The 12,413-nt window shown below is 37.1% G+C and overlaps 1 protein-coding gene across 10 annotated transcripts in view; it reads right to left on the bottom strand.

Annotated features, from left to right (window-relative positions):
• Positions 1-799: 799 nt before the first annotated feature.
• pde6b (phosphodiesterase 6B, cGMP-specific, rod, beta) overlaps positions 800-12,413 on the bottom strand; it is a 54,218-nt gene continuing 42,604 nt past the window's right edge. For 6 of the 10 annotated variants that reach the window (XM_087301135.1, XM_087301137.1, XM_087301139.1 and 3 more), the window contains 13 exons: positions 10,553-10,696; positions 10,395-10,460; positions 9,807-9,953; positions 9,611-9,718; positions 9,042-9,151; positions 8,223-8,310; positions 8,046-8,146; positions 7,537-7,644; positions 7,384-7,447; positions 7,232-7,306; positions 6,676-6,759; positions 6,430-6,583; positions 800-3,464 (listed from right to left, as the gene is read on the bottom strand). In XM_087301135.1, coding sequence (XP_087157261.1) covers positions 3,409-3,464; positions 6,430-6,583; positions 6,676-6,759; positions 7,232-7,306; positions 7,384-7,447; positions 7,537-7,644; positions 8,046-8,146; positions 8,223-8,310; positions 9,042-9,151; positions 9,611-9,718; positions 9,807-9,953; positions 10,395-10,460; positions 10,553-10,696 — 1,305 coding nt within the window. In that variant the 3' untranslated portion in view covers positions 800-3,408. Of the gene's footprint in view, positions 3,465-5,900; positions 6,097-6,280; positions 6,584-6,675; positions 6,760-7,231; positions 7,307-7,383; positions 7,448-7,536; positions 7,645-8,045; positions 8,147-8,222; positions 8,311-9,041; positions 9,152-9,610; positions 9,719-9,806; positions 9,954-10,394; positions 10,461-10,552; positions 10,697-12,413 lie in introns of those variants that run through there. The other 4 variants (XM_087301130.1, XM_087301132.1, XM_087301133.1 and 1 more) reach the window with 4 other exon arrangements.

Raw genomic sequence — 12,413 nt, 5'->3', positions numbered from 1 at the left:
TGATAGTTCCCATGGGATAAGAGGCTTATTGAGTGAGTCATTGAGCAGATGTGTGAAGAGAATCAAATCCTTTGTAGTTTTAAAGAGTCTCGTATTACTATTGTGAGCTTTTATTTACTACCACTTCAAGTTTTGTGGTTGGAAATGGATTGTCTTTAAACGTTAAGCTCATCAAGATCAAAATACAGTAATGTTTAAATATATACTTAATATTTTAAATAGCTAGATTCCTTAATTATTTTTAAAATGTCATTTCTTTTTATGATGCCAAAGGTGAACTTCCAGCATTTGTGCGATTCTTCACAAATTCTGATAAGTTTATTTGGTGCCCAACTATACTTTCTTCATTCATTCCTTTATTTATTTTTTCTACAGCTTAGTCCCTTTTATTTATCAGGGGTCCACCAAATTAAATGATCCACCAACTTATCCAGCAAATGTTTTACACAGCGGATGCCCTTCCAGCTGCAATCCAGTATTGGGAAACATCCATACACACTTATTCACACACATATTCATACACTACGGCCAATTTAGTTCATCAGTTCACCTATAGCGCATGTGTTTGGACTGTAAGAAACCGGAGGAAACCTACGCCAACATGGGGAGAACATTCTAAATCCACACAGACTTTCTTGCTGGGAGGCCACAGTGATAGCCACTGAGCCAACGTGTTTCTGAGTATTATTGTGAAAATTGCATATTGCTTATTTAATTAATCAAAAATTGGAACAGCATTTGGTTTAATAGTCAAAGTACTATCATGTACAGTAAATAACAACAACAAAACCCCACAAACTTCATACAAAATAAATGCTTTAATTGTCATGGTATTGAGCATACAAAGTGAAGCTTTACATTTTTTACCAATTAAATTGGAATCACCCAATTTGAGGTATTTTTGATGGTTTGACGTAGTCATATTTGATGATCAAATAAATAATCAAATTCTTGCCAAATGATTAAACTTGCTCTGCAAGTAAATCACATTTTTGTCAAAACAAGTTTTATTTCTAGGCCCTTGCTGTCAGATCTGACATGATGATTTCAACATTTTCTTGCTACAGTCTGATCCTTCACTACTTTTATTTGTGAAACACAAGCAGCAGCTTTATATAATAAGCATGTAGAATTCATTATGTGCACTAGAAAACACCTTAATAGTGTTTCACTTTAAACTAGTAAAATGTATCATTTAAGTATATTTACATAATTAGATCTTTTTAAGATGCTTTACAGACAATCAGTTGAATCCTATAAAAGTCCGACATAAGACAAAACAAAAGCCCAAATCTGAAAAACATAATGGATTTAAACAGAGACTGCGATGACAGGTCGGCTGAGAACTGGACAGATGAATGGTATCAAGGCCACTGGAATTAGTTTTCTCTGTGAACGCATGTCCCAACAGCAGAGACACTGAGAAATGGGACACCGCTCAGTAAAACACACCCATGACAGCACTTGATGTAGTAAATAAGTCTGAAGGACAATAGCGCACATTACCTGTCAGCTTAAGTGAAGACATGAAAAAATACTTTAGAGCTAGTTTTATACATCTACACAGATGAGCCAAAACAGTATGACCACCTGCCTAGTAAGCACCATCATGCTGAGGCATGGCTACAAGACCCACAGAGGTCCTTCAGTTCTTGTAGGTTTTAATGTGGAAGCATTGTGGCTTGCACTTGTAGGTCCAGCACATCCCACAGATGCTCAGTTGGTTTGAGATTTCGGGAATTTGGAGGCCAAAGCAACACATTGATCTCTTTATGTTCTTCAAACCATTCATGGACAATGTGTAAAATGTGACAGGGTATATTAACCTGCTGAAAGAGTCCACTTTCAAAAAGGATGCCATTGACATCAATAGATATACCCAGTCTGCAACAATATTTATTTAGGTAGCATATCAAATTTACATCCTATCACTCCCCCAAGTAAATAGTGTACATCTAGATAGCCAACCTTAAAGTGCAGAGAGCTTAATTGGTCAAGCAAGCTTCTCCAAAACTTCTCCAATTCCAGTTCCGACACTCATATATTTATGTTAGGTGCTTTCATGAGTGGACAGAGCTGCTGAATTACATTTTATGTTGTGACACACTCCTCCTTTAACAACTATTACATTTTGTGTAACTTGTGTCACTTCCTTACTCACTCCCAGGGCCGTTTAAATCAAAGTTTATATTTAGCTGCACCATGTTGGTGTTTTGTAACTTCTAATATTTTATAAGGTGGGTCATTAGCCCAAAACACAACCCCAACCTGGAGGACTAGGACATACACTCAACCACTACGGGCAATTTAGCTTACCCAATTCAGCTGTAGCGTATGTGTTTGGACTGTGGGGGAAACCGGAGCTCCCGGAGGAAACCCATGTGAACATGGGGAGAACATGCAAAAACTCCACACAGAAATGCCAACTGGCCCAGCCGTGAATCGAATTAGTGACCTTCTTGCTGAGGCGACAGAACTACCCACTGTGCCACCATGCTACCCCAACTTGTGGCACAGTAGACCTTTTGTTGGCTTGGACCATACAGGATATTGTTTGTTGTCATTGATGAGCTTAGCTGCCCAACATCCTGTTGCTAATTTTAGTGTTGTCTTTCCTCTGACATTTTTTAGTAAATTTTCACTTAACGCTGACTAAAAGCAACCTACAAATCTTGCCGTTTCAGAGACCCAGATACCAATCACTTTTTGAGCCTCGTCAAATTTACTCAGGTCTTTTTTTCCTACCCATCTCTACTGTATCCAACACAATGATTTACAAGATTGTGATTGTTTGGTTACGTCTAATCTACTCAGTCATATTGTTTTGGCTCATTGGTATATATCCAGTTGCACATTAATGCGCCTACAAAAGCTCATTAGCATCCCAGCAGTATGATGTGATCACTTTTAGAGGGAATAAATATGTAAGTTAAGGGTGACGCTAAATGCACAATTATTCCCGTTTCTTATTACCACAAGTTCCTTAAATTACAATAACATTCTGCACATGATTGTACATCAACTTGTTGTGGACCTGGTTGATATCAAGTATCAGGCAATGTCCAGTAAGGGACTAAATGAAAAACATTCACTTCTGTAGTACATTTAAAATGCATCGTCATTATTGAAACCGTCTATCGCTCAATGAAACTGCTTAAAACAAACACTATGACCAAAAGGAAAGACAATTGAAGAGTAATACTAACTGCAAGGCAAGATCCAACAATGTTTTAGTAAGTAGGTGGTCTTGTGACTTGCTGAGAGCATTGATATGGTTTTTTCCACTCACTCTTTGATCAGATCCTTGCAAATCCTAGGGATAAGGATGATCTCCCCCTGTTTGACTTAATACTTAGGAGGCCAGGCTGCATCTTGAGATGCCTTGCCCTCTGTACTGTTGTCTTTTCTCTAACAGATAGAGCAGGTCTTGGACCCTGATCCGCCGGTGCTGTTGGAATTTGCAGCTGTATGGAAAGAAATTCAAACAGAAAGAATCCAAATCTGAGAAATGGGTTATATCTTACACCGCCAATATCATATGAACACTGTTTTTGTTAATTACAAAAAAAATGGTAAGAGTGTTGTCCTGTATCTAGTCCAAATATATAAAAAAATCTTAAATCAAGAAACATTTTCTAGAGAAGCAAAAAATATTGTCTTGTTTTCAGAAATAATATATTAAAATGAATTAAAATATTTCAAAGCGAATATTTTTCCTACCCCATTAGCAGATTATTCTGCTTCTTTTAAGGAAATACTAAATTGTACCTAAATTAAACACTTAATTTTGATTTATTTCTGACAAACACATTTTTGGTTGTCTAGAAAATGCTTTTTGATTTAAGAATGTTTTGATATTTGGACTAGAAAACAAAACTAAGAAACAAAACTTTTTTGCAGTGCAGTAGAAAGGTGTGGATATTATGGTTCTGTTTCCACCTAGTATTAAAATGTGTTTTCTGTCTGATCACAAGGTATTTACATGCATTCAAATGTGTCTTTTCCTACCCTAGATTTCGTTGAGAGACTTTGCTTTAAATTTGTCATGCTTGCACTACAAAAGCCATCAGATCAAAGTTCAACCAACTCTGGAAGTGGTTAAAAGTGGACCAGCTTTTACGGTTTTAGACTCTCTTTGCACTTGACTCAGTAGAAGTCAGATTTCACTTATCATTTGATGAGATTAAATTAATAGTTTACCCAAACATGAAAATCCTGTCATCAATTACTTACCTTAGACTTCTTATAAACCAGTCTAAAAGGGGTTGCACATTAGATGCGCCACTCAGCGCCGTGCAGCACCTATATCAGTTGGAAGTAACACACCGTGGACGAGCACATTTCAATGTTATTTAAAGGGTCACAAAACACCAAAACGCATTTTTTGAGATTTTGACAATCATATATGTATCCCACATTGCTAAAATCACTATTAGGACACATGTATTTCACTAAAAAGTGAGAATTGGTTGTTTGCGGTTTGAAAAGAAATTTTGAAGCTGCGTCACGGCCATAAGATCCTTGTGTAAATTTCAGCATGGAGACTGGATGTCTGTACCGGCTGGTACAATGTGACGTCTTTGAGTTTTCAGTATTAATTCATGTGCAACTACAATAATATGCATGATATAGCTTCGAAGACTGTGTTTACCTGTTACAGTGTTCAGATGGCAGAGAGACACCATGCTGTGTTGCCAACCATAATTAAAACAAGTGGAAGAAGAATTGTTTGGAGACATGGGTCATCAGTGTTGCGTTTATAAATCTGCCACAACGAAGGTTTTGTTTCCATTTTCCCATGATGAGAGCACATCTCGTGTGTGAACCCAAATTTGTGGATTACTGTGGTCTGCTAACACGCAACAAAAATATGTTTGTAAGAAACATTCTTTAGCCAAGAGCTTTTTAGATCTGGAAATGGTAAAATCCAGATTTGCTGCTCATCTCCTTTAAAAAAAAAGGATCAGTACCAGTTCGTGTTGATTGTCCTGACTACAGATTTGGTAATTGATCAATGTAAACAAAGTCACTGCCTTTCTCTCCTGCATCTAGGTTTGTTTTGCCTTTGTGAAATTCAGCGTGTGAAACTCCACTTTTCATGCAAACCCTTTCCTCTTTCGCCACTACAGTAGACACTCCAACCTAAACAAAGCTGGACCCACCCACTTTCCTGACTTTTTTTTTAAACTAGATGTGTTAGAACACCCTCTTAGACAAGGGGGTTTCATATCCCTTTAATATAAAACTATGCAGATGGTGCTCTGTGGTGCGACAGAAGTATGAACAGTGTCCTGAATCATAGCTGAGCGGCACTGGTGTGCATACCCTGATAAAAAAAAATCTATGCCTAGAATTGTAAAATGCTGTGTGCGTTGCTGAGTGCAAATCCGGTTTCTTTTTTCTGTTGAACAAAAAAAGAAGCTATACTGAATAATGTTGGTAACTGGTAGCCAATCACTTCCATAATAATTTCCGACTGAAGGAAAGCTTCTGCAGACTAAAGAAAAGTTTATGCCCTCAGACTATCAAGCTGATGATCACTTAACACACCTCACACAGACTCTTCCATACCCCTCACTGCACACCATAAATATGTAGCATGCACAGCACTTTAAACAATCCATAAATAAAACAATACATCCTACAACTATGTGTACACCTATTGATTGTACATATCGCTGTCAATAAAACTTTGTTCTGTTTTTTTTTTGTTTGCACCTAAGCTTTTCACTCATCATAGCACACGTGATGCTGATGATGTGACAATAAAAGTGATTTTAATTTGATTTGATATTTGCTTTCCTACTGTGGAAGTCAGTGATTACTGGTTTCCAGCATTCTTCAATATATTGTCTTCTGTGTTCAACAGAACGAAAAACTGATTTGAAACAAGTCAAGGGTTAGAAAATGATGACAATTTTCATTTTGGGTGAACTATACCTTTAAATACAGATGACTGAAAAATCAGTGGAGGATTTGGAGAGCATCTTAAGCATTATTATTAAATATTACATAGTACACAATCAAAAATGATTCAAAAGAGATTTCAATACTCAACATATAGATAGCTGATTGCAGGGGTGTCCAAACTTGGTCCTGGAAGGCCGGTGTTCTGCAAAGTTTAGTTTCAATCCAATCAAATAAACCTGGGCTAGCTATTCAAGCTCTTACTAGGCTTTCTAGAAACATCCAGGCAGGTGTGTTGAGGAAAGTTAGAGCTAAAATCTGCAGGACACCAGCCCTCCAGGACCAAATTTGAACACCCCTGCAATAAAGTAACAATTGTATGGTGCCACTGCTAGGTGACACAATGACACAGACCATGATTGATCAACAAAATTACTACGTTGTAGGTCTTTTCTGTGTGTCTTATATCAAGTCTAGTGCAGATGCAGTGAATATTCAATAGTCTTGACATGTTGTTCAAACCGTTTTTGGCAGCTGCTTCCTGTCTGGCTTTGACTGCCTCTTCCATTGCCTTTAGTTTTGCCTCATATTCCTCCTGCCTCTCTTTCCAATGCATCCGATTGTTTAGAATACCATCAAACATTGGCTTGATTTCAGGATGAAAACGGGAGAACTCCTGTGATACACAAGGAGAGGATGGTTGCTAACTAATCTTATTGGCCAAAACATCAACTAAAAAATGTACAAAAAGTGATCATAAAGATGTACCTTATAGACGAAAGTACAGACGAAGTCAATAAAACCACACTGAAGCTTCGGCAGCTCTGCAGCTTTGTTTCTGTCCATCATGGGCTGGAAAAAGATAGATTGTCAGATTATTCAGTCTTCCTAAATGTTTCTAAGACAGTTCTTTCACTGACTACTACCAAAACTATAGAACACCCAAGACATGTTACTCATATCTTTTTGAATGGGGAAAAGTGTAACTGTCAATATGGTGATTAAAGCCCCGCCTAGTAGTACAGGAGCCAATCATTGATCGCTATCGACTGACAATACTCTGATTTAGTGTAATTTTTATGTTTAGAAATGAAACTAAAGTGACAGTTGTTTAATTTTATTGGTGATTCTTAATATTTAATGTAAATGTAAGCTTGGAAAGCAGTTGTGGAGAATTTGATGTTTCTCCATTCAAACAGAATGCCCGAGCATATTGCCCGAGAGGTGTTTCAAAGTTGGCCGCTGAGTAAATTACTCGCCTTAAAGGGACTTTGCTACTACGTAAGGAGCTCATCACAAGTTTTGCATGAAAACAGATACTCACAATAGGCTGTTGCTCAAGAACGGTCCTCTCAAGGTCACCCTGCTCCCAGAATTCAGCTGCTACAGAGAGGGCAACCTAGGATGGATGAATTGACACTTTGTTTATTACAAAGAAGCAGAAGCATTGTCTCTTCCCCAGTTTACTTCTTTTACCTTGCTCTGCACCTCCCATGGCTTTGTGATAGCTGAGAGATCACACGCTGTCATCATCATGGCCCTGGTAACATAAAAAAACCATCAAATGTATATTTTCCAAAAATTTATCATCTTAAAATGCTTATTGTAGATTTTAAAGGAAACACATACATTACAATTTCTTTCCTTGTTGTCTCCAGTGACATGAAGTCTATCCATTTCTTTCTTTCTTCATAGGTTTCAGAGAGATCCACAATCTTCTGAAACATCGTCCTCTTTCTTTTTAGGCAGAGAAAAAGTTGGGCTGAGTACATAAAAAGCTACACAATTGCTGCATGTTGCCAAAAACATTATCCACTCCAAATGAAGATCCAATCAGAGACTCTTTATAGATATTGTATTTATAGATATCTTTATAGATATTTGTGCAGGCAGCAAGGGCGTCACTAGCGGGGGGAAATGGGAACAGAGTGCCCTTGCAATTTAGGGGCCCAGCAACGGGCAGAGGATGACTAGATGGACAATTTTCCTTGCGACCAAATACCCCACCAATCCTGCTTTTCACTTACAGGCCCACTTCAAATATTTGGGCATAGGGTCCAAAATTGTTGGCGACACCCCTGCCAGGCAGTGCATTAAAAACTTAAAACAATTAATTGTTACATATTGTTAGAACTTACTTGAAGTACAAGGCAAGGTCAGTTGCAATAATGGCAATATCAATGAGGTGGAAGACATGTTCTGTTTGTCTTCTGTTGAGGTTCTGGAAAATGTTCAACGACTAACAGAAAATAAAGCAAATGTTAGTATCAAATCTAATAAGCAGCTGCTTATTTTATTGGGCATCTGGCTCATACCTCTTCGCCTAACAGGAATTTGCCAAATTCCAAGTGATGCCTTTCTAGAATGGAGGATCCATGCAGCTTGGCTAGAGGATTTTGGGATCTGATCGTAAAACATACGAATGTGATGATAATTATAATCAGTACAAGGACTACTAGTAAAAATGGTAGTATAAATGTAGCAATAAGGCCCTGGTATACTTCAAAGTTTTTTTTTTTTTTTTGACGGCAAACAGATATGTCTAAATGCTAAATACTGTTTTTATAACACTCAAACACTCCAATTCTGCAGTAGGTGGGGTTGTAAATGTGTTACGCTGCTAGCATGTAACACTAAACGCAACAATGGTGGCAAAAAAGAGAGAACAACAGTTGTATAAACATCTGTCAAACAGCCTTCTCCATGTGAAGCGTGACTGTTGAAAATCACATCTTTTTTTACATTGTTTTCTTTTTTCTGCAGTCAGACACTGAATGGCTGGTATGCACAAACTCATAGAAAAGACATGGCATGACAAGGTGGGTTTTTTTTCCAAATATAGTTGTTTTAGATGTAGTAGTTGTAGTTGTTTTGTCCCCTGTCAGACCACAATTAATAAACAAATCGGGAAAGAAGGTGGAGTCCCACCAATTGCATAATCGCCAAAGACCAATGGTAGCTCAAAGGTGTTCAATGAGTCAAATATACAACGAAAGTCTGTTTTAATTAGCGGATTTAAACTTTTGAAATGAACTCAAAACAAACTTAATTTTGGACAGATTTGTTAGAAAATCTTTTCAATTCATTTTTCAATTTCGTTTGAAGTATACCAGGACCTATAGCAGTTTACTGACTTCACTTGGTAGAGGTTATTTGTGCCTCTGTGGTCGATATCGTGCAGGAAACCGGCAGTGATCATGGCCATCACCTCCAAATCCGTGTAATACTGCTTCAGTTTGCCTGTCTGGCTCAATAAAAACAAACAAAAATTATGATTTAATGACATTTGTTTGTCAAAAGTGTGTAGTTGCAAAAATGTAAAAATCTGTTGAGCAACCAAACTAGGTGGGGCATATCAACATTAAATCAACCAATTGAACGAGTTTGTGTGGGGAAACCTGTTCAAAAACAGTAAAAAAAAATTTTGCAATTGTTGAACTACACTCAATAAATTAAATAGTATTAACTAGAACTACACCAACATTTTACCACTATTCTGCTGCCTGCTTGATATATTAAATATTTCCTATAGAAATAAAATCTTGTTGTCTGACTTTTAAGCATTTTCCTGTACATCTATGTAACACGCATTTAGTTTGGAACACAAAAAGTGCTCATACAACACAGCATCACCAAAATCATGGTTTAAAATAAAACATAACATAAAAATATCTTCCAAACATAAAAACAAGCCAGGTCCTACCGTGAGTAAAGTGAACATGGTTTGTCCAACATTGAAGCCATGGCGCCAGTTGTGATAGGTGATTCTCCTGTAACCTTTGCTGACAGAGTACATGAATCTCACCAAAACCTTTATTTAAAAAAACAACAACAGCTAGTTAACATGAAATTTCATCACAAAATCATTTATCTTTATTTTTAGAAATAAGAAAACGGACCTCCTGAGGGACCTGGAACTTTTTAACCACTCCAACTTCATAGTACATCTGGATGCCACACATAACAAGCTGGAGTTCAGTGCAGTCAAAATCTGAAAAATGGAAAGCGTAGATCTCAAACTTCTTGGGGCCAGGCAGCTCTTTTTTCTGTATGAAAAAGCGAAAATAAAGTCAGACAACGTATCACCTTTAATAAGTAAAGTATTGGCACTATGCTGAATCATTTGAATTGCATACAATGTTCAGGTACCAGCTTTGACTGTTACAAAAAGGTGGACAGTTTACTTTTAGCAGCCGAATTGAATTGCGTACAGAGTTCATGGACCAGCTTTGACTTACAAAATGGTGGACAGTTTACTTTAAGCAGCCCATTGAAGCAGCCAAATAAAAAATATTTATGTATATTTATTTATAGTATAGTTGAAACAGCACAACTATATATGTAATTAGCATATGGCTATGTTGCTTCCCATTAAGGAAAAATTTCTTTATCTCATCAAAATATAAAGTATTTAGAATTAACCTGATTACAATTTTTTAAAGATCTTTAATTATTAAAACAATAAAACAGTAAACAGATCAGTGTACCAGAATCTCCAAAAGCTCCTCCTCCTCGCAGTCCCTTGGCTCCCTGTCAAAATATTCTCTTGTTTTCTACAAAGGTAATAACAAACAAAACTATAATCAGTACAAGTAAAATACAAGTTCAAAATCAAATGAGACAAAATAAGTCGCTTGGAACATACGAGGATATCTTGAATCTCATCATCTCGACATTTGACATGGTACAGCACCATGTCCTGGGCAATATCTTTCCTGTTCTCCAGTTTATTCATTTTGTCGTAGGTGTCTGTGTTGAGAGCCGACCAGCCTAAAAACTGTGTCAAAGCCTGTCAAGACAATAGCATAGTGCTTCATGAGCCAACAAGACAGTGGGAATCCATCTCTGTGATTCTATAAATATATAGAGTCCAACAGTTGAGTTCCAGAAGAAAAACAGCATTCATTTTCTCCATAGGGATATTGACAGATAGACTTGTTCAGATAGACAGATAGAATTTGTTCATCTACTGCATATACTGTTTTCAAATCTTTATGTTTGAATTAATTCAACTACATTTGTGCAAAAAAACTACATTACAGTGCAATGTGACGTCTTCTGGCTCTATTTTGACGGTCCATGCGCAGAGCGCAAAACGCAGGGCGCAAACGCTTTCAGGGCGTGTCAGAACACATTTTTGCTAATTTACGGACAGGAAAATTCAATTTGCGCCAAGGCGCATGGGCTAAAAGGGTTGAGGTTTTTTTCTTAATGAGTTATAGGTGTGTTTCGAGAATAAACCAATTAGAGCCTCATCTCCCATTCCCTTTAAGACCCAGCTGCGTCGCGCCAAGAGCGCATTCGCTATTTACAGGACGCAAAGTAAGTCTAAGTGGAAAAAATGAGCATTTCACAAGCAAACAGTTAACAGTTTTTTAACAGAAAACTGTTAAACAGAGCATCTACTGCGTGAGAATGAGAGATAATGAAACTACTTTCACATTCGCTCTTGGATAGGGAAACCTTTACACACAGACATCAATTAGCCTATAAATAATTAATTTTGTTTGTTAAGCGCAAAGATTTGTTTCTAAACTATTTCTAAATTCAGTTCTAATTTCTAGCAAATGAATAAATGAACGATAATGACCAAGTGTGGTCAAAATACTGAGTTATTTCCAAATACAACTGCCATGCCCCATATGGTCTAAAACCTGACAGGTGGGGAAATCTAAGCTTGTTTTTAATAAAACAAATATAAATATGGATATATTAAATAATAATGCTAATAATAATAACATTATACAAAAGCAAATTGTTATGAATGAACTGAAAAAGCCTCCCGAGATGAAGGCATAAAAGCAGTGATTTTTCATATTTATGTAGGCTAGAAAATAATATGTTTTGTAATATTTTAATCCTTTATATTTATATCCTATATATATCCTTATTATATCCTATATATATATATCCTTAATATAAATTTTTTTCATATGTAAAGATATTTGCCTATTGCTCTCTTGTGCGTATTAAGCAGTGTATAAACGAGGCGCAACTCTGCGCCGGAGTTTAGACCGGGTTAGTTTTGGTCTAATGAAAAATCTACTATAGTTTCTCAAAATAGCAACGCGCCAGCGGTCCGCCTCAGAACGCCTTTCTTTTTAGACCAGAACGCCTATGGGCGCATAAATAAGCGCTAATGCATTTGCTATTTAAACAGCGTAGCGCAACGCCTCAAAATGACTCTTGTGCCAAGCTGAAACTACCAAAAGACTATTGCGCTGCGTCTTGCGCCACACTGCGCCGGGTGTATGATGGGGCCCTTTAAGTTTTTAGCAATAATTCATGAGAAAAACTTTGTTTTGAACCAATCAGCGCGCTCTATTGTGTATGAGGTGCAACTTCATTAATTTGCATGACACCTGTTACAGGTTTTAGATGACAGAGAGACACCATGTTGTGTGGCCAACCGTAATTAAAACAAGTGGAAAAAGAATTGTTCGGAGACATGGGTTGTCAGTGTTGTGTTTATAAATGTGCCACAACAAAGGTAATAGCCCATTTCA

The sequence above is a fragment of the Danio rerio genome, chromosome 21 (genome assembly GCF_052040795.2).
Source record: "Danio rerio strain M-AB ecotype USA chromosome 21, GRCz13ab, whole genome shotgun sequence".
Taxonomy (NCBI): Eukaryota; Metazoa; Chordata; class Actinopteri; order Cypriniformes; family Danionidae; genus Danio; species Danio rerio.
This window is presented reverse-complemented; position numbering and strand designations above follow the sequence as displayed.